We start from the raw sequence: 26095 nt of genomic DNA, 5'->3' as shown, positions 1-26095 counted from the left end.
CAGCAACTGAAGATGAAAAATATAGTTTAAGATTTTAAAAAATATATAGATAGAAGACATAGAGACATTACTGTAAGCTAATACAGTAGATTTTAAAATTTTAGACATCTATTTGTATCTTGGCTCAACAGCATTCGGTGATGCTGCTCGATCCTGCTGACTCAGAAATATCAACATATAATCTCCAATATAAAAGGAATGATGCTCCATCAGTGCAACCAATCACATCATGAATGATAGAGATAATTATTCATTGATCCTACCTACATGTCTAAAGCTTCATACCTATTTTTTAAAATTTAAACTGAGATTACACTTTATGTGCAATTAATGTTTCAGTGCAGGAGCTGCTCTGACAACCTGACAGCAGTCTTGTGAGCACAGATTCAGAGTGTTCTAACAGAAGGACATGGAGAGGTTTTATTCTGAGCTGAAGATGAATTCATGCTATTTAAAAATTGAATGTGAGGGCAAAAACCGCTGATCAAAGAAATGACTGATGCACATAAAAGCGGTAACTTTAGATAGTCCTGGTGTAACTAAACTAATATCTAACAAGGATTTTGATTTGGACAGACAGTAAACTTTCACTACTTCATAAATGCTTGATATGGACTGAATGAATGAGGAAATGAAACAGTGTGGCTCTGTAAGAGGGAGGAGATGGAGAGACACTCAGAGTTTGCTGAAGAAAACTTGCCAGTGAGCAGGTTAGGCTCACAGAGTTAGTTACCATGGTAACTGGCCAAGAGTTTAAGTTACCTCTCTTTCTGGAACTGAAAACCCAGAGTTTCCCTCATCTCAGGATTAACAAACTCAGAGTTTCCACTAAACCACCCCTGGGCTGGTTGCAGGGCTGAGGCTGGAGGCTGGAGCTGGCCGAATGAGATGGGGTGAACTCCCAGGACCATGTGGAGGCTGAGCAGGTGCAGGGTTGATTTGGGTGGTCTATCTCTGAGGGGTGTCTGTGGGAAGAGAAGATTGTGTAGTCAGTCTCTCCTGTAGACTGAGGGGAGTTCCGTCTTTCTCCAGCAGTTCCTTTGTCAGTGCTGCTACCTCATCTAATATATGATTGGTTGCCTGAAAAGGAGTGACAGTGACGACACCAGCGCCTTTCTGAAAAGTTCAGAGATTTTCAACTAGAAGCACTCACACAAAAAATCCTCACAAAAAAGTGCTCTGGTGCTGGGTGCATCTCTTTTTCTCAAGGCAGCCACATACACTCTGTCCTCATTGAGAATGATTGAAAAAAAGATGCAGGCGCTCAGAAAAAAATGTTATATAGACACTCAGCCTTAGGTTGCCGTTGGTCCAGCTGCTCCCTGAGTTGTATCAGCTCTACCTCATCTTCCTCACACTGGTCAGAATGTATTTTAACATGCTGCTTAAACTGCAATGCCATGTTATATGTTTGTATTTTTGAGTAAGAGATTGTGTCTCTTTTATCTTAGATGAGGATGGGATGAGTGCTGTGACCATGTGGATAGCAGGAGATTTCGAGAAAGTCTCAGGAAGAAAACTGTTGCTCAGTGCTCTAAAACATATGGTGAGTATCATCTGTTCTGTCCTGTTCTCTCCTCCCCATCCTTTCATTCCATCATTTAGTTTCTCTGAGCAATGCTTTGGAAAGCATAACTTACAAATTGATACACAGTATATAACAAAACTGAGTACACCCCTGGTCAATATCACTAAAATGTTATTGTATGTAATTACAAATTCTGTCCATTTCATACAATTGTATTCGATTCGAAGAAGAATTAAGACAATTCACTTGAAAAACAGAGTGTGTGACTAATTAAACTATAATGAAAGAAAGAACTGCAACAAAAGTCAGAACAACCTTCATTAGTGAGACTCCATTCTTTTATTTTTTGATATTTTGTATGCCTGCCTTTATTTTTGATGACAGATTTGATCCTCCCGGGCATGGATAATCTGTGGATCTGTGCAGAGATGTTGCCATTCTTCAAAGATAATTCTTTTCAGCTGCTCTTTGCTGGAGGGGCCTTTTGCTCTACCTTCCCCTTTAAAATACTCCAAAGGTGTTCTATTGGATTCAAGTCAGGGGACTTGGCCAGGTCATAGTTTTCACTTTTTCCTTTAAAAACTCTTATGTGATTTTTGCAGTGTGTTTGGGATCACTGTTATTTTGGAAAATTCCTCTCCAGCCAACCCTCTCGAGACTAGAAGTCATCTTTACATTCAAACTTCCATTCATAGTGCCATTTATAAATGTCATCTCCCCTATACCTTTTGCACTCATGCAGCCCCAAATCAACACACTTCCACCTCCATGTTTCAAGGTTGGCACTATGCAGTCACTGTGGTAGTCCTGACCAGGTCCACGCCAAACATGCTGGACCCCATCTGATCCAAACATTTATTTTGGTTTCATCTGACCAAAGAATGTGCCGCCAATATTCATCAGGCTTCTATTCATGGTCTTTGGCAAAGTTTAATCTGGCAGTTTTTTGCTGTATTGCGAGCAATGGTTTTCTCCTTGGACATCGTCCGTAGAGGTTGACTTCATGCAATGTCTCTCACACTGTCTGAGCAGTCTCTGAAACACCAATTTCCACAGATAATCCTTGTGCCGATAAGAAGCACTTGCCAGTCTGTTTTTCAATGCAAGGTTGCGTCAATATCGAATTGTCATTTTTCGAGGACGGCCACTGTGACTACTGTTATTGATACTATGGTTCTTCCTGTACCTCCTTACCACTGCTGCAACTGTGTTTTGACTTCTGTTCAGTAGCTTACTGATGATCTTGTACCATCTCCCATCTTTATGAAGTCTCACAATCTGGTTTCTTATTTGTTCAGGCAGTTCCTTACCATGTGGCGCCATGTTGCATTAGACACAACTCAGGCCAAAACTGAGAAAGTTGTGGTGTTCACAGGTTCTTTTATAACCTTGTTCAGGCAATCAGTCTTAATTGGAAGACACAGGTATACTGACTTTTGTTTCAGTGGTCACAGGTGGACTCAGCTTTGTTGCATTGAGGCTGCACTTTGAAGCCTGTATTTTCAATTTTGTCTATCTGTCTGTTTTTAAAATGTTTTTAACATTTTAGTGATATTGATATTATAGGGGTGTACTCAGTTTTGTGTGAATGTTATGTTTGAATAGTATGTGTACTGTTGTTTATTATGTGTTAGAAACATAACTATTGATCTTATTGTAGTCAGATTAATCAAGCATATAGACATTAATGACAACATTTTTTGATATAGACAGTATTTCACTAGCTTAATATGATCGCGTGGTGACTCATAGAAGGAATACTAACTTCAACGTTTTTTCATTGGCCTGCCTGTGAAAATGAATCTACCTCACACACCAGTAGAAGAGATGAAACACATTGAGATGGTTTGAATACGAAGTTTCAGAGCAGGCCCGTAAGACCAAAAACAAACAGACAAACAAAAAAACTCTGAAAATAAATCTGCTCTCTGCTCTCACAAGAATCATTGATGCAGATGTCACTAAAATGAAATACTCTCTGATGATACACTACAGATAAATTAAGTGTAATACAGCGACCAGGTGTTTTCTATTTGTCAGGAAAACATTTTCCTCACTGGTAGAATAGGCAGAATAGAAGAAACCTTTGCTGTTACACTTAAGCAATCAACGCTCTCTCCTCCCAGCATGCTTCCTCAATGACACCTGCGGTCTGTGGATATATGAGAATGTGTGATATTTGTGTAAATTATATCACTGCTGTGTTTTTGTGTGTGTGTGTGTGTGTGTGTGTGTGTGTGTGCAAGCAGAAGGCCAGCCCTGGAGTGCGTGTGGGGGTGATAGATAACCCCAGTGGAAAGCCCAGCGAAGATAACACTGTGCTGTACAGGGCTATCTGGGCCTCTCTCCTCACCCAGAAGAATAAGGCTGCAGCAGAGTTTGTGCAAAAACTCCTGAAAGAGCAGAGCAGCCAGCTCCTCCAACAGGGGACCAAGATGAAGGACTTACTGATGCAGGTAAAGGAGGGATTAGGGAATGCAAGTCTGTTTGTTGGCAGTTCAGAGATAATCAGATTCCAAACATTTCATTTGCATTTCTTTCACATATCAAGCAAATGGAAGCCTTTTAGATTTTCTGTTTTTGCAATTACATCAAAGTAGAGCTGTGTGTCCTCAATATGTTAAACTACTGTTGATATTGTGATATGAGACTAGATGAAGTCGTGTTTAGTGATTACTGTAAAACTTAAAAAACTGCACTGATGTGCTTTTCCCTAAAGGCTACATTAAGTTTAAGTAAGACTAGATATTAAACCCGAGTGCTTTTTTTGTACCAGCTGAAATGTGTCCATGGCACAGAGTATCAAAAACAGTACCAAAGGCTGGTCGGATTCAAAATCTAGTTTAATCCTTTTTTCAAAGTCAGATAGTCCCTGTTTTTGCCAGTTGTTGACTGTGTCATTAAGGCAAAGTTCTTCTAAGGCTGTTTGGATTTAGACAACATTTAACATTTAAGAACTTAAGCTTCTTTTGTTAAATAAAGAAGGGGTTTTGTTGTCAGAAAAAAGTATAATTTTGGTATCAAAATTCAGGTATTGTGTTGACACTAGTATCAAAAAATGTCAACAATATGCAGCCCTAAATTTAAGTGACATACAGTGATTTTGATGATGATGAAGATGGTCTGTCATCATTGTTACACTCACATTGTCATTTTCATTTTTTTTGACCTAATTAGCAAGTATATTTGGTTTCTTGTATTTGTAAATTGGCTCCTGACTGATAGAAGAGAACAGTTTACATGCTCATCACTACAAGTATGTGCGAATTAGACGCCACAAATCATTGAAGTGTGTCATTGCAAGCAGTAACAAATATTTATTTTGATGCCAGCAGTTTAGGCTGATTAAACAATTAATATGTATTATGTACTGTGTTAAACACATGAATGCCTTTGAGCTGAGGTGGTGAAATCCCCTTTTTCTGTTTCTTCTGACATGACAGGAATACGGCAGAAGACCCACAGCCAGCAAAGTAAATAAGGAAGCATAGGAACAAGTATAGTTTAGCTTAGTTAGTTTATAGACACAAAATGTATCAATTGACCAATGAGATGCCGTCATAGTTATTTATAGATATTAAGGGTGGAAAATATGGCCTTAAAATAATATCACGATATTGCAGGGTATTTTTTGGAAGAGCAAGCAGAGACGAAGCTACGGCTCTGATTTTAAAATAACTGTCTGATCAGAGTCACAGATGTAAACCTGCTGTACTGATGGTAGTCAGCTGAGTCCAGCTGATCTGTACTAGAATTTAACTAACATCAACTCAGTGCAGATTGTATTGGGTAAAATGTGTCCAGCTGATGATTAACAAACTAACTGCTGTTTGACTGGCAGCGCCGTCGGCTCTTCTCTGCTTGTGTGGTGACCGTTTCCTCACACATTCCCACCTGACTGCGACTGACTTGCAAACTGCACTGTTATCCTGAGAATGATTTATTATTTCACAGCATTGCAACGTGCTGCTCTGAATTACAGCAATGTCAATTTTTATAGGTGTTGTGTCAAAGACTGTGTATCTGTCGATGTGTTTGCCCTTACCTCAACCTGAAACCAAACTTACCTGAAACTTAACCGGTAACCTCTGCTACGCATAACCATAACTTAGGAGGAAAACGCTATTTGCAGGGGGAATACACAACACCAGTATTATCATATGGCATATCCCTAGTGGGTGATATGGATAAAATCCTCTGTCATGGTAAATATTATTTTATATTGCAGAATTTAAATGGTGGTATGGTTCATTTTCTGAAAATTCAATTGATAAACCATTTACACATAAAAGTTGACAACTGATACCTTATATCGTCTCATAGTAGAGCATACTAAATAACCTTCGTCCAACCCTACAAGATACACAGGCCCACAGTGTACTATGTTGTAAGTGAGTTGTTGTTGTTTTTGGGCTGGTTATTAAATTGTTGGTTGGCCCCTTGGGATTGTATCAGTGAAATATGTATCTCTGCAAAATATATCTCTGTGAACTGGGAGGGATGTTACTCTACACTGATATAACTGATAACATTTATAGGCAGAATTGAAGAGGATAACGGCAAAAACTAAGAAAACAAAGATTGGATATAACCACTTGCAGAGATTTGTCTGCCACTGCTTCCTTGATTTAAGTGCACAGTGGGGGAAAATAGTGATTGATGAGCCCATCTTCTCATTCCTCTCCTGAACATCAGCTAACAGAATACATTTAGAGCACACATGATGCTCCACAGCCTGTGGATGCCGAGGCAAGCAGCCTACTCACTGTCAGTTCCACTTGATCTGTCACAGGGGCCAGCACATGGCGGGCTCCACACGCTGAATCTTTAACTATAAAATGCTGGTGGACACCTGGCCTCCAGGACCGGATGAATAACTGAGCTCCTGTTCACCGTTCATGCCTGTGTGAGCCACATGTGTTCAGCCAAGCCTGACCATCACTCTGCTACTTTAAACAGTCTACATGCTGTTCTCCATGCTGTAGTGTGCAGCATCCACCCACATAGCATTGCACATACCAAAATAAACTCTCAGACACTAATCAACAAATCAGACTACAGGAGAGCTCCCATCTCTCCCATTAGGAAGAAGTCATACAGCACAGGTTTCATTTGGGACCAACAAAAACAAACTGTCCTTCAGTTATACGTACCTTAAACAATGGAGAGAGAATGGGCTGGAAATAACAACGGAAAGATGGGTAGGAGGTGGCTGTGTGAATTGAGACCCAGAGTCAAGGGATATGAGTTTATTATTGGCTGCTAGACAGACTTGCTGACTGGATTGTGCTGACATTATTGGTATTTCACCTGTTCTCCTGAGGAGAGAATGTTGGAGAAACTAATAACCTGATTCCACAAACCCTCCACTCTCCCATACCTAATTTGTTATAGACAAAAATGGCTGAGGTTTAATTAGGAGTTTGTTATATTAATTACAAATTGATTAATCTCATATTCACACATGTGTATTTCTTGACAGCTTGGTCCTCTGGCTGAAATATTTTATGTTCAAAAACTGCAGTGATTATGCCGATGCAATGCATCAATGATATTGCGAATAACCAAGTAATTCCTGCCTCACATACATCCTTCCTCAAGTCAATGCATCACTCAGATTTTGTTTTGGACAAGCTGGAAAGTGAAAAAGGTCCTTGAGCTGGTCCATTGGATTGTACAGTACATCACAGTTTTCTCAGAAATAACAAGTCAACAGTTCAATCAAACAAACAAACTTTTGTTATTCTGCTTTAGGGCATGGACAAAGATGCCTTTGAAAAAAAGTTCAACACAATGGAAGTGGATTTCATCCGCTCTCATCGGCTCTTCTGTCAAGATGTGCTGAAACTGAGTCCTGGACAGCGGGCAGTGATCAGCAATGGTCGGGTAAGTGGCGTCCAGCTCCAACACAGTTCAGTCAGCATCCTCATTAACGGTGTCTTCAAAATGATCCCTATATTTCTGCATAAAAACTGTGATAAACAACATTATGTTGTCAGAAAGGTAAAGCATTGGTTAAATGTTGCTGCTGTTGTTCAGAACAGTGGAGTAGGATCCTCTTTGGAGTATTTTTCTTCTAGTGTTTTCAGAGTGCTTCCTTAGTGCTGTCAAATCAGCATGACGTCTGTTTCTCAAAGGTCACAGGTGGCATAAACTGCACTCTGCGTGTGTATTTGTTTGAGTGTCTGTGTGTGAGCGGCGTGTGTACAGAGCTGATGACTGATGTCTCAGCAGCAGCGATGCTGACAGTCACGGATGAAGAGGCCAGCCTCTGAGATGGCAGTAACAATTAATATCATTTTACATTCCTCTGCTGCAGTGGCAGGGCTCTACTCCCAAAATAGAAAAGAGGAAAACACAGGCAGCATCACTGAATGCCATGACTTAAAGTGGATAAAACACTGTGTTACGATCACATTATATTTAACACCCCCTTGGCAAGTGGTAAATAATACATGCTGAGATAAGAATTGGACAAGTTGTGTTCTGACTGCATTATTTTCTTCATGTTAGATCCTTGGTCCGTTTGAGGAGCAGGAAGAATTCACTCTGGAGGATTTCCACTTGCTGGAGAAGATTACACTGAGCAGTTCTGCAGAGAAAGTCAAAGCCAAAGTTAAACAGATGGGGATGAAGCCAAAGCAGTATGTTGGTGTAATTTTCTTGGTCTCGTTATTTGACACTTAATGTCTCTTTCTTTGCTCTGTAACTGCCTGTGATGGACATTTAATCCATGAACTCCTTCTTTTATGTGTCGCTTTAGTCTTGAATTTGTCTAAAATTTATTTGTTCTTTTTGTCCACTGTAATTAAAAACTCTTCCAACATGTGTGCTATATCAAAACCAGGTTTTCTGTAGTACAGAAAATATATTTTTTTCATCTTGAAGGTAACCTTCACTGATTTATGAGGCTACCTTGTTAACAGTTTGAGATCACATTATATGAGCACATTTTGACATGTCCCTTAACACCTATCATTAATAAATGATGGACTGACCCCGCTACACCTGTTTTCCGTCCTCAGCGCCAGTGACTTAGTCATGAAAGTTGATGCCCTCCTAACTGCAGCCCCCAAAGGAGAGGTCAGGAGGGATGTCCATTTTATCAAAGATAACCACAGGTGGGAAACGGTTTTTCTCTGTTTACTGTCCTAGTGTTGCCTCTGCAGTCTCACAGGGAAGCGGTCGCTCTCCTTTTGTTATAATGGATCTGAAAATTGCTACACCATCATTTCAAGCAGTGCAGAAAGGCGAATCTTTTGATTTGCAGTTCTGCTGAATAAGGGTTGTATAACCTTGTGTTGCTGAATCCGCTTTGGTGTGCTGTTCTCCTCTTCAGTATACTCCATCTCTCCCCGCGTGAGAACGAAGTGTTCTATGATGTGGTGGCCATCGTTGATCCCCTCACTAGGGAGGCGCAGAAGTTGTCCCCTCTGCTGATTGTAAGTTGTATTCTTCTCTCGTATTCCTCTCCTCTCTTCTCCATTGATTCCTAATACAGCAAGGACACACTAAAATCACTTTTATTGAAAGGAAGGGTACAGAAACACAACACAAAGCTTTGCAAGGTCCCAAAGTTCAGATAGAAATGTTGTTTTTTCCATCCTCATATTGATGATATGATCCAGTGTTTCATGATAAAATCTTTTTTATGCACATTGTTTATTCTGGGAGATACTGTACATTCCTTTCCTGAAAATCATTTGTAGAGTCAGTAAAATTGATCCGAAAAAAAAAAAAAGCAAAGGTCTCTATTTTGTTGTTTAAGTATGGCTTATGCTTTCTTTGTGAGCCAAAACAAGTATGCTCATTTGGCCAGATAAAGTCATTTAGATACATTTTCTTTAGTGGGCTTAGTTTCACTGAGGCCCACCAGCTGTCTGCTGCATCTTGCTGGAGGCTTGTTGTGCTGATGACTTGGGTGAATATGAAATTATGACTCACCATTCCTTTTCAGACAGCCAGTGAAACAGCCACCTGATCAGAAGCTGTTGTTTGCAGTGGGTTTTCAGTGATGTACTGCAGTATGCAGAAGAAATTATGATGCCAGCATATCAACATCACAGCTGGTTGTGATGAAGGCAGCTCACTGCACCCATGACCACTGGCTCATTGTTTTCTTGACCACTGTTATGTCATGAATAATGTCTGTGCTTTTATATTTGAGAACCTTGTCAAATTCAGTACAATGAGATCAGTGGGCAGTGGAACATTCACATGTGTGTCTTGTGCTAGTAGCCTCCCTGCTGGGCTGGCGCTACCTTACTCCTGATTTCTAACTGGGTCTTTTCTTCTGTGACTCCTGCAGGTGCTCAGTCAAGTGGTCAATGTGAGACTGCGGGTGTTTATGAATTGCAGGGCCAAGTTATCTGAGATGCCCCTCAAGAGGTAAGCTCTAGCTCCAACAGTAATTAAATTTTCCTGTTTGGCTTTTTTGTGTATCCTCTGACCATTGTAGGTTGAGCATCTCTGCCTCGCTCCTTCCCTTTGTAAGATTATACTGCACAGATGCAATCTGCGTAATAACACCGCCTTATTGCTCTGGGCCTCCTCTCGAATCTCTGAACAAATTGCTTACAGCTTGCACTGCTGCGGTTCAAGACATGCAGTAACAAACAGAAAAAAAAAAAAATAGGTTGAAATCGTCCATTAATTTTCAGACCACGATGAATGTGAGTCATTATGTAATTTGGGTGGTTTGCTTTTTTACTTGTTCCATAATGGGTTAGGTCTTGTTGTGGTAATCTATTGGAATAGCTCAAATGTTGCTTTTTTTTCCGGTACCAAATAGCAGAAATGTTCCAAGAAATTTACCCTCCCTTTGGGGAGACAATTTACAGTATGACCTTTTAGAGGTCTCTCTTTACGAGACCAGTCAGAATCGAGCTGACAGAAACAGCTCTTCCCCCACAATTCACTTACAAGCCACCCCCATCATACTTTCTGTCCCCCTGAGTGACGATTGCCTGTAACTGACACAAATGGCTACATGATATCTTCACATGAGAGATAAATAAGCTGGATGTCTGCAATCAAGCTGCTACAGAAATGATCCAGTGGTGCAAAAAATCACAATGCAGAAACATTTCATGTCACCAGCCTTTGTAAAAGAAAGGCTTCGCATCACTGGCTGCTTTGTTAAAGCACTTTTCTCACATTCAACCACTAAAAATGTGTGTTCCTGTGCGGAGTGCAGGCTTTTAAAAGCAGGATAATATTTGTTCAGTAATTGTTGTTAATCAATAGTCCCATGAAACTATAAAAACCTTTTTAAACGAAAAAAAACAAACTTATGTCATTCATGAAGTGATGACGTTTAGTTTAGAATTCCTGATTAGTTTTGTAACCACAAAGTTACAACATTCTTGCTTCATGTTGCTTGTAGAGCCATAAGCTTGGTAATCCTATACACGCCCCTGAAGATACTGCTGTCATCGGGTACATATGAATCTTGTTCTGCATCAATGGGTTCATTTTATTCACTGCTATACTTCCCATAGTGGTAAGACCACAACAGAGACCACAGGGTCGCTCATCGTCTTTCTATCACTTTTCTTCTTATGGAGAATTGGTCATCTCACAAATTGCAACCAATCGAATGAATACAGTGTGTTTCCTCTGGTGTGCTGGGTTTTGCCTCCATAACAACAACCTTTCCCTCACCACTTCCTTGTGCTGTGGTACCACATGGATGCTGCAGCGGGAATTAACTTTTGAGAAATCCCCCTTTGAAAAAAAAAAAAAAAGTGACAACACACATTTGAGGGTAAGAAGGCATTCTAAATAAAAAGAATTAGCATCGGTAATGTTTCTCATCTCACATTATCTACGCTCAATATGACTCCTTGATGTCAGAGGGCGTACTGAAGAAAAGCAATTAGCATAAAGATTAGCCTGGAGCTAGCACCTGTGACAGCTATGAGTAATAATGGAGAAAAGGAATATTTCTTGAGTGCAGACTGCACATATTTCTGGTATTGGTTGAGCAGGAACACAGGCAGTAATAATATTAGATTCCTCACTTTGAAGAGATTGTATATACCCAGCTGTCACAACAGAGCCCATCTCTCCTGTCCTAGAAAGGAGACTGCTGCATAACATGTCATCATTTTGGTGCTTGTCGAAGAGAGGAATGCAGTTGTTGGATAGGACTGTTGTAGTCTCAGTCTGGTGGCAAAAGTCCTGCACAATATCCACCATTTTAAGGCTTTCAATTTTCAACTACTGTTAAATTTTATGTTGATTTGATGTTGATGACAAGCACTTAAATTTTGATCATCTCTGTTTGCCTGTCTTTGCAGCTTTTACCGCTTTGTCTTGGAGGCAGACGTGACTTTCTTGGCCAACGACACAGTGTCTCCAGGACCAGTTGCTCGCTTCATGGAGCTCCCTGAATCTCCACTTCTCACCCTTAATATGATCACACCAGAGAGCTGGATGGTGCAGGCTGTGCGCAGCCCACATGACTTAGATAACATCCACCTGCAGGAGGTATCCTGCTCCTTAGTCATTATTTCCTAATCTTATTATCTTATTATCCTCACCCCTTAAGTAGGACGGAGGTGCTTTTTTATTAATCATACCTTTATTGTTTTTGTGCTCTGTAATTTATGATTTCACTCCAGGTGAGCGGAGTTGTGGCAGCTGAGTATGAGCTGGAGCACCTCTTGTTGGAGGGCCACTGCTTTGACCTGTCAACCGGCCAGCCTCCCCGTGGACTGCAGTTTACCCTTGGCATGAGTCAGGACCCGCTCATGTATGACACTATTGTCATGGCTAACCTGGTCAGCAGCTCTCTCAACTCCATACTAGAGTCACCAAGACAGTTTTCTTGTTATGAATAGGATATTACGGTCAATGACCACAGTTTTAAGTTTGGAACAGAAACTGTTTGGGGTCAGGATTGAGGAAATGAGAGTGAATTGTATTCTTACAGTACATAACTCAGACTTGTATTGTGTTAATCACAACAGGGATATTTCCAGCTGAAAGCCAACCCTGGTGCCTGGACCCTGAGATTACGTAAAGGAAGATCAGAGGATATCTATCAGATCCTCACGTGAGTATTCATCATTATCTACAGACTGTTTTCGCCATTTGAAGTCTTTCCCATCTTATCCCTTACAGATATTAATTAATAACATTTTTTAAAGTTAGGTAATGCTAATTAGTCGGCTTCATCAGTAGCTCAGCATCAAGGTTGTTTTCAGCTACCTCTCCATTTCATACCGGTAGCTATGAAACCCATCACTATGGTAACATGGAGAGCTGCTGACACTGTAGCAGCTCAAGGTTTTGATGAGTGCAGGGAGTTGTGCTCTGCACAGAGGGGAGAGAGACAGGTAGGAGGAAAGGGGTGCTATTAAAGAGAAGACAGAGTGGAGGTATGATTCAGCTGGTCACCTGCCATGCCATCCGCATCAGACTGCAGTATATCAGCAGCAGAATGTGTTTAGTTAGGACAGCGTAGGTGTCAAAGGCTGCATATACTAGACAGAGTGCGTTGGCGTTGTCTAATTTCCCCGGACAAATAGAAACGGTATTGTGCTTTGGTTGGTTTGATACATTTTCTACAAAATTCTGTGGCTTGTAGCCTGTTCTTTCACTTTAATTAGACATTTAAAATGTACTCTTGTACTTTCATCTTAAGAATTCTTATTTTTCAAAGGATCTCATGCACATCTTGTCATTTCTTTGTAACATAACAAAGAACCGTAATCCCTCACTGTCAAGGCGATAATGGTTTAAATCCCACTCATGTATGTGAGTCTTCACAGGCAGCCGTAGTGCACCATTCTAGATGTCCCTACAATCACAGATACTTTCCTCTCTGGCCATCCTCACATAAGATTTAGGACACATACAGCCCTCGGTTCCTCTGGAATCATATCAGACAACCCAAGATTTATTCCCCAATCCTCCAGGTGAAGATAAGAGGTGATGTCATTTTTCACCTTGGCAGTGTCATTATTCTTGTGGTTAGCGGCACTCTGCTCTGGTTAGGTGGCCGATCAGAGTCTAGTGGGAGTGTCTGTGCAACTCCGGTCCCAAAGCCTGCGTTTTCCTGCTGCACCCTGTACTGCCACTGCGCCTCGCCCTGACAGCGATGAATGAGATGGCCAGCTCTCCTCTCCTCAGAGCAGGGATAGAGATTGATCTCTGGTGCTTTCTAACACAAACCCTAAAGGCTGAGTTGCACCTGTGACAGCAGAGGGGGCAAAACACAAGCCGCACTTGAGTATAGGGGGAAAATGTACTTTGTGCCCAATAAGGAGGGGGCATTTATCATAGTGATAAGGTTAGTTTTTTGCCTTTAGTAAGCAATGGGGTCGTAATAGTTTGCTGTGCATCATAGCCTATTGCTCATATCTGCCTAAAGTTTTGCACTCTGGTGTTTCACCACCAGACCCTGCAGATCCTGTCTGCCAAAACACATTCTCCACCGGGCAAATCAGTCCTAAAACAATTACAGTGAAAGGCCAGTGTTACGCAATCAATATTGCACAGACTTTCTCATTAAATCTACCAGTATATACAGCATGGCTGGGAAGTAGTGACGGATGAAATAATGGTAAGGTGATTCTTAGGGTAATGAATATGGTCAAGAGTGTGACCCTGGCAGCTGTCCCAGTATCCACTTTTAAGTGTGCGAACGTCTGTCAGTGATCCGTCCATTAGCTGCTGTTGTCTCCTTCATAAAAGCAGACTACGTCGTATTTTTTTTTTTTCTTATGTTGTTGCTGCTAAAACACATGAACCAACTTCAGTCATCGACACACAAAAAAATAATTTCACTTTTTTATTTCAGTTTTAAATAGGCTCAAGCACACTGTTAAAACATAAATCTAAGACACTGGTTGAGTAGTTCTATAAGTACTTTTGTATTGTATATACTTAGCAAGTGATAATATACTGTAGCTACTTGCAGCAATAAAATGATTAGACTGTCGTGATCAGCTTGACTGTAGCTGAAATAATTGGTCAGCTGTATCACATAAATTATAAATCAGCACTTAGGTTCAACCATGGGTCAGTTTTGTTCCACATTATTTATTTGGGGGCATTTTTTTAGGCTTGGTGAAAACAGGCCTGCATGTTTCCAGTATTTATTGCTTGTTTATTTCTTTTACTTCATTGAAAAACAAAATGTATTTATAAAACTGTTATTTTAGGTTTTTGTGTCAAAGGGAAGATGTCATTTCATTTTGACTGTTGATTATTTTTTACCTTTACCTGAAGACTAACTAGCAGCAGATCCATCGTCCAGGTTTAATAATCATTGATTTTCACTCTGTGATTGTAATTACATTCTCACTCTTTATTCACTTTTTACAGGCATGATGGAACCGATTCCCCTGCAGATGCTGGTGATGTTGTAGTTGTGCTTAACAGCTTTCACAGTAAGATCATCAAAGTCAGGGTGAGTATGTTTATACGTGTTGACAGTGCGTTAGAATTCTTTACAGCACTGGATATTATTCAACCTACAGTAAAATGCTATATAGTAGTTTTCCTATGATGTGAACAGCATTCACAAGTCAAAAATTAAGGATTTTGGAGGGATTTTACATAGTCCATGATAAAAAAGCCTGTCAGAAAATATTGTTTGTGTCTACTTTCTCATTATAGGTGCAGAAAAAGGCAGAGAAGATCAACGAAGATCTTTTAAGCGAAACTAGTGAAAGCAAAGGCTTGTGGGACTCCATAGCAAGGTGAGTAATCTATTCTTACATACACCTAAAATTTTTAGTTGGTTTTATACCATCCCCCAGCTGACTGACAGTAACAACTGTGAGTTAATTGATTGGTGGGTGTGCTGATGTGCCTTCTGTTGTCAATTATACATTGTGGTTTCAGGAGATCTTATTCCTCCCCTGGATACAGACTGCAATATTATGCTGTAAGATCTAGTCTTGCAAAAAATATGTGCTTCTGTAGGTATGTGTGTGTGTGCATTTGTGTGTTCCTTCCCCCCCCCAACACTTCTTAACTGTGTGATCCTGTCTCCTCACTTAATGCTTGCTGTTTGAAGTGTTTGGAGCACTTTTGAGAAAAGGTAGGCAGTGTTGCTGCAACCCATTTAACACTTTAAACTTATTTGTCATAACTCATTAGCATGCAGTGTTTATTAGTTGCTTTCAGTTGCTCTTATAATTTCCTACATTTGGTAATGATTTTTTTTACATTTTGTACAGGATATTGTAATACTGTAAAGCTGTGTTAAATGTTATATTTACATGTTCACATTTTCATTTATATATTTATTTATTCATATTCTTAGAATATCAACAACACCACTGGTAGTGCAAACACCTCTCATACATAAATCCTGTATAAATGTACTCTATGTGTCCATGCATATGTTACGTGCATAAACTATGCACACAAACATACAGTGCTAAACACACTTATGTACATACAGCCATACTATACTGTTAAAAGTGTAACATTGATGTATAAAACTCAAGAACTGTGCTCTTGGACTTATCACCAACCGCAAGGTTAGATGTAGGGGTCTGGTGTGCTGCAAATCAGGTGGCAGTTGATGGTGGGGGTCTTAGCATCTTTGGTAAAAGCTGTGTCTGTATTCTCAGCAATAGATCAAGCATGCTCAGGGACGGGTCGAGGAGCTTGGAGTACACGGACCGCTCCTTCATGGTGAAAGGGGCTAACTCAGGTGAATAGGGGGTGTCTGATTAGGATGCTTCCTGGATACTTCCTGTAGAGGTATTCTAGGCTTGTCCAACTAGAAGGAGGCCCCAGGGCAGACTGAGAACACACTGAAGGCATAACAAATCCCTCCCGGCCAGGGAATGTCTTTTCTTGAGGAGTTGGGAGATGTAGTTGGGGAGAAGGAGATTTGGGCTAACCTGATTAGCCTGCTGCTTAAATGATCTAGACGTAATGATGAATGGATTTATAATTGAAGATTATTTCCCGTTGAATGACATTTAATTAATAAAAATACTTGGAACAAAAGGTTACATAAGATTGTTTTAAGAGACATAATTGACCCATTACTGCCTGTGATGAATGAATCTAATATCAGCTTAAATATGGCCACATTTGGAGAGGAGAGTACTTCCTTTTGGCATGATTCCAGCATACCCTCTTTTCAAAACAAGGCCACATAAATCTTAAAACATTTCTTGGGAGATAAAACACTTAGAAGCCACTCATCATGTTGAGCAAAAAGGCCTTAAATATTCTATGTCCAACTGGTCCAATAAAATAAATAAGTAAATAAAGGTGTTTTGAAGAGTCTTACCATAACATCCCACTCAGTCCCCTTCCTCATCCAGTGCAGGCAGCTGGTTAGAAAGGGTGACTAATTAAAAGACGGACAAAAAGAAAACACTGTTGAAAACCACCAAAAAAAGTCTGAGTAATGGATGATACAAAATGTTGAAAGAAACATTTGCTTGTTTGGCAGTTAAGCCCTCACAAAAAAAATATCTGTTTTCTCATTGATAGAACAGAAAGCTTTACACAGACCTCACAAACATTTGAAACAACTGCACACATAATAGCACACATTTCACGAAAATCAAAGATTCTGATTATTTCAGCAAAGGCACTGACTGTGTAGACCTTGACTAGTTGTCTCACATAAAATTTTAAGTCTTTATACCCATTACTTCATTTGTAAACTCAGAGTGCTTTGAGGGATTTATTGTAAAAGGCGGGACTGAAGGCCGTTTATTGATCCAACACCTCTAAAGAATTAGAGGCAGATTCATGCATCAGCAAACATCTGCAAAGTCTTAAGTGACAGATATGTTACAAATTGTCCCATCTTTACAGGAAGCTTTATCTCTATAGAGCAATAATGAGCCTGAATGAAAATATACGTCTTTTCTGTTCTCTCCTTTGAGGGTTTAATGTCCTTAATGCTGCTCTTAAAAGTCTTAACATCAGGACACCACAGGGTGTGAAAGAGCATCAGAGGCTGTATTACCTGAGGGAGTTATTCAGATTTGAAGTGGAGGGTGCTGTAAAATCCTCTTCACTGCAAGTGGTCCCAGGACCTTTAGGAAATAGTTACATTGGCCATTAATATTTTCCCCAGTTGGATCCAGATTTCAGGTTTTTCTTCAACACCCTTGAGTCTCTGTACCATGTATATGTTATGTGTTTACTGCCTGAGATCTGGGATAAGGTTAGAGTGAACGTCTACTTGATAGATTAGCACAACATTTTCTGCTAAGTGTACAAAATACATGCACATCTTTCTTGTCCAAGTGCTGAATTTTAAAAAACTCTAGGTTATTTCTGCTTCCCAACGACTTGCAACACAACTAGAGTTTTGTCCGATTAGTGCTGTCCACCGCTCAGGATTTAACCAGAGCTCTGTGGATCCTTCCAGAGGTCCAGTTTATCTCGAGTGAGTCAGCCAAACGGGCTCTCACCTGACCCGCTAAAGCTGCTTATCTGGGGGGCCCCACTGTAGTGCTGGAGGCCCTTCATAATGGCTGGCTTAGTCATGGCAGACAGTCAGTATCCCCAGCACCCCACAGATGTGTGGTGACTCCCCCAGAAGCCATCTGCTAGCCATCTAGAGAGAGCAACACTTGGATTTCAGAAAAAGATTCGGTGGAGTGCAAGAAGAGAAATGCAGTGAAGGTTTTCAAGAGGACAGACAATGACATGTTTTAAAAAAAAAAAAAAAAAAGTCATGCAGCGTCCTGGCCCGGCATTGGGTTTCTGTTGTATGGATACGACTGAGTCAGACTCTTGTATACTGTACTTGTATGTGTATCTGAGAGTTAGTTTTAGAGGGCATGAAGAGACAAACAGCATGCTCCCTCCCCTCCCTTCACACCTCCCTTTCACTCACTGGTGTCTTCCTGGAGCCTCGGGGCCGAGGCTGTGGTTGTGATTGAGTGTGGGAGAGACACTCCTTCCCTCATCAGCAGTCTGTTACAGACAAGGACACACAGTTTGACTGCAGACACATCTACCCTCCAGCACAAATCCTGATTTCTGTCTGCTAAATGTGCCTTGCATCATGAGCCACTGCTCTTTAACAACGGTTAGGGTTTGTCGAAGCGTTCACAAGTGTTGAGAGTGTCCTTTGGCTTTTTCTGTCATTTGCATTGATATTTCAACATTAAAAAACATTTTAGTCAACTAGTTGTTAACCTACATTTTCAAAACATAAGTCAAATAGTTAGTAATACTTAATTTAACTGAGATAATGGGCTAACCTGATGAGCACTATTTTTGTGTAAAGTGCAGCTTTTTTTCCCTCTAAGGCACAGCGAGTCTTTTTTTTTTTTGCTTGCTAGTTTGGTGTTTAAGTGGCTCTGCGTGCACAACAGTAAGAGGAGAGTCTCCACAACTGGCAACATTTTGCGTCGTCTGCCTCTCATCTGTTTTGACCAGCTCAACAGTGCTCCGTGCGCTCATGTTCTGTGCTATTTTTATCACTTTAATTGATTCATTTCATCCCCACTGTTAGCAGAAATTTAAATCCCATGTCATGTTCTCTCAGTGCAAACTTAGCAGGGTACCTGTGGAGAGCTGTTAAATCTTTTGATGCAAATGAGTCCTATTAGCTATGTGGGACTGAAAGCATACTGCAGTGCGTTTCATTAATAATCTGTTGCATTAATAATCTGTTTCAGTGTTAAAGCTGCCTTCACTGTGTCTGATCTAATGAGTTGATTATCACAGCTCTGTACAGGAGTGCCAGCAAGCAAGCAGAACTGCTGTTAGAATCATGTCCAAATTGTGGCTTTTCAGAACATTGTCGTTCCCTTTATTACATTTAAAACAACGCCTCAGTTTGCTGCACAATATTGCATGGTTTGTTGGAAAGTTTGAAAGGCTTAGTCGTGATTTACAGTCACCGCATGAAAAACATGCATTAATCTGTGTTATCATTTCAATCACAGCATCACAGGTGGAGGCTCCAAGAAGGATGATGGAGAGAAGAAGAAAGAGGATGTTCTGAACATATTTTCTGTGGCCTCAGGTCATCTATATGAGCGCTTTCTGAGGTAAATCACTTTCCATTAACAGATAAACATACATACTTATTCTCCAGCCTCTAAACATTACATCATAACCCTGACCCTGTGACTCACCCTTTACTCTTTCTGTCCCTATTTCAGAATAATGATGTTGTCCGTCCTTCGACATACCAAAACTCCTGTTAAGTTCTGGTTTCTCAAGAATTATCTCTCTCCGTCATTCAAGGTAGCTTCTTCATTTCGTGGTTCTATACAAATACTCAGTTTTTCCTGCCTGTTCACAATTACTCGATCCCTGCTCTTAAGAGAAACCCTTTCAGAGATTTCTTTTCAGTCTACTAAACCTCATATTAACTTCAAACTGTGGATTTTATTGCCCATCTTCTCCATTGGAAGCATGTTAGGAAGGAGTTTTTTTATTGACAGTATAAAAAAGAGGAATAATTACAGCAAGCAAAAACTGTTTCAATGTACTTATGGGCATGTGAGTGTTGTTTTGAGACAGACTTGGACGTCTTTAGTGGATAAAGATGTATGTATAGTTTGTCCAAATGTCTTAAATAAAATACACTGTTAGGTCCAGCCTTGCATTATGATTTGGCATTTTCATATCTCCCAGTACATCAATCCTACTGCATCTCTATAAGAATCACTCTGCCTTAGCTGTCTTCTTATACTTGTTACATAGCAGCCTATCAGTGGCTGGCTCTCACAAACTAACCAGCATCATCTGCTTTCTACCGAGCAAATGATCAATATTTTATCTTTCACTTTATGGAATTGACTTCCATGGTTGAGTTTTTCAGAAAACAAATAGTGGAATCCAAATAAACCTCACTAATTTTGTTAGTGTCATACTGTAGTTGCGTCAACAGCTACTCAAAATTGTCTGTAATGAAACCTTGTACCTATGACCACTGCAAATATCCCACAGTTTAGTACTCTGTTGCCCCTAATCTGTCTTTTCTTTTTTGATGTTTTGGTTAGGAAACCATTCCTCACATGGCAGAGTCGTATGGCTTTCAGTATGAATTAGTGCAGTACAAGTGGCCCCGTTGGCTCCACCAGCAGACCGAGAAGCAGCGCATTATCTGGGGATACAAGATCCTCTTCCTGGATGTTCTGTTCCCCTTAGCTGTGGACAAGATCATCTTTGTGGACGCCGACCAGGTAAGGATCAAATCAGACCGATGTACGTGTAAATGTGAGACTGAAAGGGAAAGACTTGTCTGTATGAGTCTCAGCACTAGTGTGAAGATGTCATCAGTCTTCTCTATTGTACAAACCAACGTCCTCGTTCTCTCTCACAGATAGTTCGGGCCGATCTGAAAGAGTTGAGGGATTTAGACCTGGAGGGAGCTCCTTATGGCTACACACCGTTTTGTGACAGTCGCAGAGAGATGGAAGGCTATCGCTTCTGGAAAACCGGCTACTGGGCGTCACATCTAGGACACAGGAAATACCACATCAGGTATACTTTGATTAAATACTGTGAAATTTATTATAGCAACAACAAACTCTGATATTTTACCTGTTGAACCACATACACTTTTTTTTTTACATTTAAAAATCCACAATAACACTATCATGACTTCCTTCTACCTTTCACTGTTGTGTCGTTTAAGGGAAAATGAAGGAAACCTCTTCTCCCAAGGTGGCAGATATTAGCATTCAGAACATTCTGCCTCTGTAGCCACTGATTTCCTTCTAGGCTATTCATACAGTTTATTCAATCTGGGACATTCATCACTTTTTTATTTACTTTGCAAAGCAGAATGAAGGGAGCTGTGAAAAGTCTAAAATAGTCCACACTGCAAAATACAATGTATCTTAAAAACGAAAATAACATCTTTTTATGTTGTCAGTACATTTTGTCTTGGATTTGATAAACCATCTGGAGGAATTATTCATAATTCTGCAAGAGTGTTTTAAGTTCTTCCAAAGTCCCACATATAACAGAGTGAAGAGGTATTTTTGTGTCCTTGTATTTAAAGGCGTTTGGACAAAGTACTGGAACCCTCGCCGTCATTTTTTATTTTTGTCTTCTCTAAATATCATAAAGTCTGGATCTCAGAAACCTTTCAGATAGTTTTAATATTTCATTCTGCTCGTACAATAGAAATGTATTGATCAGCCTGCAAGTGACTCTGTAAGAACGACTACTCACATTTTTTGATTTGTCACAGAAGGAAAAATTCCTCCTTAGCACAAACTCAAATGTAGTAACACCGTCAGATGTATTTTCATGCTCTGCCATGTGGGATTATCCAACATTTTAAATATTCTGGGGGGAAAAAAAAACTTTTGTAACACCACAATGCTGTGTTCATCCAGTTTCCATGGTGATTGGACCCCACCAATTATAGCTGCAATTCCTGCAGCCATATTTAAATATCTGATATATATAGCCATGGAGCATATTAAATTAAGTATTAGGTATTAAATAAAAGTTGTGGCACTGAGTTGAGTGCAGCCTCTGTCAGAGTAAAGGCTAATCATGTGGCAGCCCAATGGCTGAACAGAGAGAGCAGAGCTTTCCACTAAACACTGGCCGACGGGGAGGAAAAAAGGAAAGTCGGAAAAGCACAGTGATTTGATTTGATGCCAGTGTGCTGCTTAGCTCTGTGGGGCAGGACAAAAGCAAGGGAGAGATGAGAGATGATCCACATCAGTGGGCCCACAGAAAACATAAGGCAGTGAATATCCCCTGGCAGAGTTAAATGTAATAAGTAATAAGTGAAACTACACGTGCAACACCTTTGGGTGTATTAATATACCATATTAGGTAAAATGATCGGAATGTGCTGGATGTGTTTATCGTTATGGAGTCATTATTTTTATTGTTATGAAGTCATTCTTATGGGGCCTCCCTTTCAGGAAATGATTTCTCACACCTGATTTCTATGTCTTCTCTCTCCTTCCATATTTTTAACCAGCGCTCTGTATGTAGTCGATTTAAAGAAGTTCCGTAAGATCGCAGCTGGGGACAGATTACGAGGCCAGTACCAAGCCTTGAGCCAAGACCCCAACAGTCTGTCTAACCTGGACCAGGTAACTCAAAGATAACATGATTGTTTACATGATGCAGAGTCCATTATGTTAGTGCCTGCTATATATATTATTTATAATTCATCATTGTCTTTTTTTGGGATATTTTTAGGACCTTCCTAACAACATGATCCACCAGGTGGCCATCAAGTCTCTTCCTCAAGAATGGCTGTGGTGTGAGACGTGGTGTGACGACACCTCCAAACTCACAGCTAAGACTATTGATCTGGTGAGTCTCAAAACGATTAGATCTAATGTGGAAGACTAATTAGTAACGGGGGGAAACTGACTTGTGATTTTCTAAATAATTCATTATCAAATCAAAGTATTCCTTTTATTTAAATTGTGTTTTTTTTTTTTGTATTCTTAACATGTATCCTCCTTTTGCCTCTTGAAAAATGCTGATAAGAGAGATAATATTGTTATACCACCATTTTATATTCATTTTTTTATAACAGTCAATTGTATCAGCTGCAGCATTCAAAAGCAGCATATTCCCAACCACTAATGTCCATGAGGCACTTGGCATTTAGGAGGAAACTGAGGAGCAATCCTGTAGTCTCCTAAACTAATTTTGAGAATTACTGGACGGGCTCCAGTAGACTGGAATAGGACGCCACTTGGTAATTCAGACACAAGACATGGGGGCTAATGTCCTTTTAACAGAATTGGAAATCAAATTAGGTTCAAATGCCTGCCACAGACAGTGCTGGGAATGACAATCTGACTTGTTGGGAGAAAGTGGCGTTGGTGGCACGACTGATGTGTTTTGTCTGCTTTTCTGCTGCAGTGCAACAACCCAAAGACCAAAGAGCCCAAGCTAACAGCAGCAGCAAGGATTGTACCTGAATGGGTTGAATATGACAATGAGATCAAACAGTTACTGGGACAAATCCAGGAACAGGAAGAAACATCAACACAGAGACAGACTGCCTCTCCCTCACAGCATATAAAAGGTTAACAAACACTATTCTCTATGTCTACAGATATTTGCAACCTTTTTCTTGGTCAACTTTGTGTCTTTCTTACAATTGTGCTCATTTCTTTTCAACATTTTTCCCCCCTGTACCCTGTAGACAACCAGCGGGATGAACTTTAGTGTCAGCCAGCACCACGCTGAAGAGGAAGAAGGCAGCACTTTTTTGCACACAGGTCAACTGTGAAGTTTGAAGACAGATGGTTCCATCGAAACATAGCTGTGGAGTGTTACATCCCCACCCGGGGAAGATATTTTCAGAGTTGCCATATCTGCTTCTGCGGTCAATACGTCTTAAAAAAAATCAACCGGTGATGTAAAGTGTTACCTTCCAACTGTGAACTCATAGTGCGCTACCAGCACTACAGTCGGATCTTTAGTATGTGGTTATCGGAGTATGAAGAGTAAAGAAGTGAGGTCAGTTGAAGTGCTCTTAAACACATGTGTGTTTGAGAACATATTGTTGGCATTGATTGCACTGATAATGTATGCAATGAATCAAAGTGGGAAAGCACATCCCTAAATAACCAATATTAATGTTTTTTTTGTGTGTAAAACTCTTTCAAAAAGCTTATGCATATGTATTCATAATTTGACATTGTAAACATTAAGACACCTTTGACACCTTTGACTGAAATGGCCAAACCAAAGCTGTAACACTAGAATAGTAGTGAGCAAAGACGATTGACAGTTCGCTAAACCCCGCCCTAGAGCAGCAATCGTCCAATCATAGATTAGCAACTGTAACTAGGCACAGCAGGCCTGTGAAACTTGTGAAATTTCTCCACATGCAAAGCCGTGTGCATGGGGTCGTAGTATTAGTACGAACAATACTGTGCATTTAAAGTCCGCCTCCACTCAAAAATTAGTTTTGCTTATTGTTACGTCACCTGGATGTTTGAGCTTCACAGAATGATGTTTGTTTTCACATTTATCTTCCGAAGGGGGAAAAGTTTCTCTGTGCTCACCTTAAATCTGAGTTTAAGGCGTGTACCTACGTACATCACATTATGACATCACTACTAATTTTGTGCCAATCCTGGATGCATGTATGCAACTTACACAAATGTGATGTGGAAACTTGAAACCTCCACAGTGCATAAACACACATCTTACATCCAGCAGTTAAATGTTTTAAATGAACAAAAAATTCATAAATATGCAAAATATTCACAGATTCTGGATTTTAAAGAATTTTAAGGATTTTAATGAGGTAATATTAACTTTTTGGCGGGGGGTCTAAGTGTTTGGGGTGGAGTGTTTTTTTTTGTTTTGTTTTTTCAAAGTCTTTACAAAACCAAAAACAGAAGAGCAAATGTGGAAGGATTGGGTTCAGCTGTGTTTATCTGCTCTACTGTGAGCTGCAATTGTTAGCATGCTCGGCTAACTGGCTTACCTACAATTTCTACATGCAGGGGACATATAATTTCATGTGGTTACAGGTTACTTAAGAAAAATACCTTTTCCATACACTTTTCCATAGTACACAATGTTGGTCCTTCATTTTAATGATCATCAACTAGATCAACTTTTGCCTGGAACATGTAGTATTACTCATTTTATCACATCATGTGCAAATTTAAAAGCTTTTTACTGGGTTCTCAAGAGTTTTAGAATTAGTTTATGTTACAGCTGATCAAAATCTGCCAAGAACAGTTGTGATTTTAGCCAAAAAATCCAGTCGTCGGCTAGTGTTTTGTTTATTTCTGTGTGAAATCAACCCATTGCTCAGCTAAATCTGCCACTGTTTTTGTAAACTGAATATATTTAGTAGCAGGTCGCAACTGTAACTATGGAGGGCGGGGCTTAGCGAACTAATTTGTGTCTGTCCCTGCAAAGTCATGTGACACTACAGTATATTAAATATGACTTTGGCTCAGCAGACAGAAGTTATGCATCGAAGAATCGTCATTTGCACATCAGGTCATGGTTTGTGGGTAGACTATAGGAATTTAACTTATTACAGTATGTTTACATCTTGTGTACATTCACTTTCACTGTATTCAATGTTTAGAATTACTTTTTCAACATTTTGATTCCACAATGAACCAGTATCTCTCAGGAATATGATGGGTGTTGCTGCTTGATTGAAGCAAAGAGTATTTTTTCTGTCTAAAAAGTCAATAGAAAATGGTTACTGAAAGTCTGCTCTCAGGGCACCCATCTCTCACCGTGCTGTGTCAAATAGAAACGTTTATTACTGTGTGGTGGGGGAGGAAATAAATCTTTGCAACAAAACAGTCATCACAAAAGCTGTTTGTGGATTCAGTTGTCCGCTAATGTGGTCAATGAATGTGAGATTCATGCAGTGAGAGCTCTAAATTGAAAGGATTTTCTTGCACTGTATTTATTTCTCACTATAAACCAGTTCATCATGTGTGTTATGAGGAAGAAAATGAGTTAAGATGGTTGCAATTAGGGAAAGGTTAGATGTAATGATGAAAACATACCATTTTAAATGCAATTTCTCAAACTTCATTTTCAAGTCATTCCCCATCCGTGTGTACGCAGCAATATAATATATAAAGATCATTTAAAAAAAGAATATATAATTTCCCCTCAGTTCAA

At 40.0% G+C, this 26095-nt stretch overlaps 1 protein-coding gene across 2 annotated transcripts in view; it reads left to right on the top strand.

Moving 5' to 3' along the window:
- Window positions 1-24177, top strand: part of uggt2 (UDP-glucose glycoprotein glucosyltransferase 2) — a 46072-nt gene extending 21895 nt beyond the window's left edge. Inside the window, exons 21-41 of one of the 2 annotated variants that reach the window (XM_044366108.1) lie at window positions 1452-1546; window positions 3778-3984; window positions 7283-7414; window positions 8042-8172; window positions 8554-8649; window positions 8868-8970; window positions 9837-9916; window positions 11830-12019; window positions 12154-12312; window positions 12502-12587; window positions 14864-14948; window positions 15158-15240; window positions 15386-15466; window positions 19426-19530; window positions 19645-19729; window positions 20491-20673; window positions 20814-20974; window positions 22440-22554; window positions 22664-22780; window positions 23342-23507; window positions 23628-24177. In XM_044366108.1, coding sequence (XP_044222043.1) covers window positions 1452-1546; window positions 3778-3984; window positions 7283-7414; window positions 8042-8172; window positions 8554-8649; window positions 8868-8970; window positions 9837-9916; window positions 11830-12019; window positions 12154-12312; window positions 12502-12587; window positions 14864-14948; window positions 15158-15240; window positions 15386-15466; window positions 19426-19530; window positions 19645-19729; window positions 20491-20673; window positions 20814-20974; window positions 22440-22554; window positions 22664-22780; window positions 23342-23507; window positions 23628-23650 — 2483 coding nt within the window. In that variant the 3' untranslated portion in view covers window positions 23651-24177. The remainder of the gene's footprint in view (window positions 1-1451; window positions 1547-3777; window positions 3985-7282; window positions 7415-8041; window positions 8173-8553; window positions 8650-8867; window positions 8971-9836; window positions 9917-11829; window positions 12020-12153; window positions 12313-12501; window positions 12588-14863; window positions 14949-15157; window positions 15241-15385; window positions 15467-19425; window positions 19531-19644; window positions 19730-20490; window positions 20674-20813; window positions 20975-22439; window positions 22555-22663; window positions 22781-23341; window positions 23508-23627) is intronic. The other variant, XM_044366107.1, reaches the window with a different exon arrangement.
- The last annotated feature ends 1918 nt before the right edge of the window (window positions 24178-26095 follow it).

The sequence above is a fragment of the Thunnus albacares genome, chromosome 11 (assembly GCF_914725855.1).
Source record: "Thunnus albacares chromosome 11, fThuAlb1.1, whole genome shotgun sequence".
Lineage (NCBI taxonomy): Eukaryota > Metazoa > Chordata > Actinopteri > Scombriformes > Scombridae > Thunnus > Thunnus albacares.
This window is presented reverse-complemented; position numbering and strand designations above follow the sequence as displayed.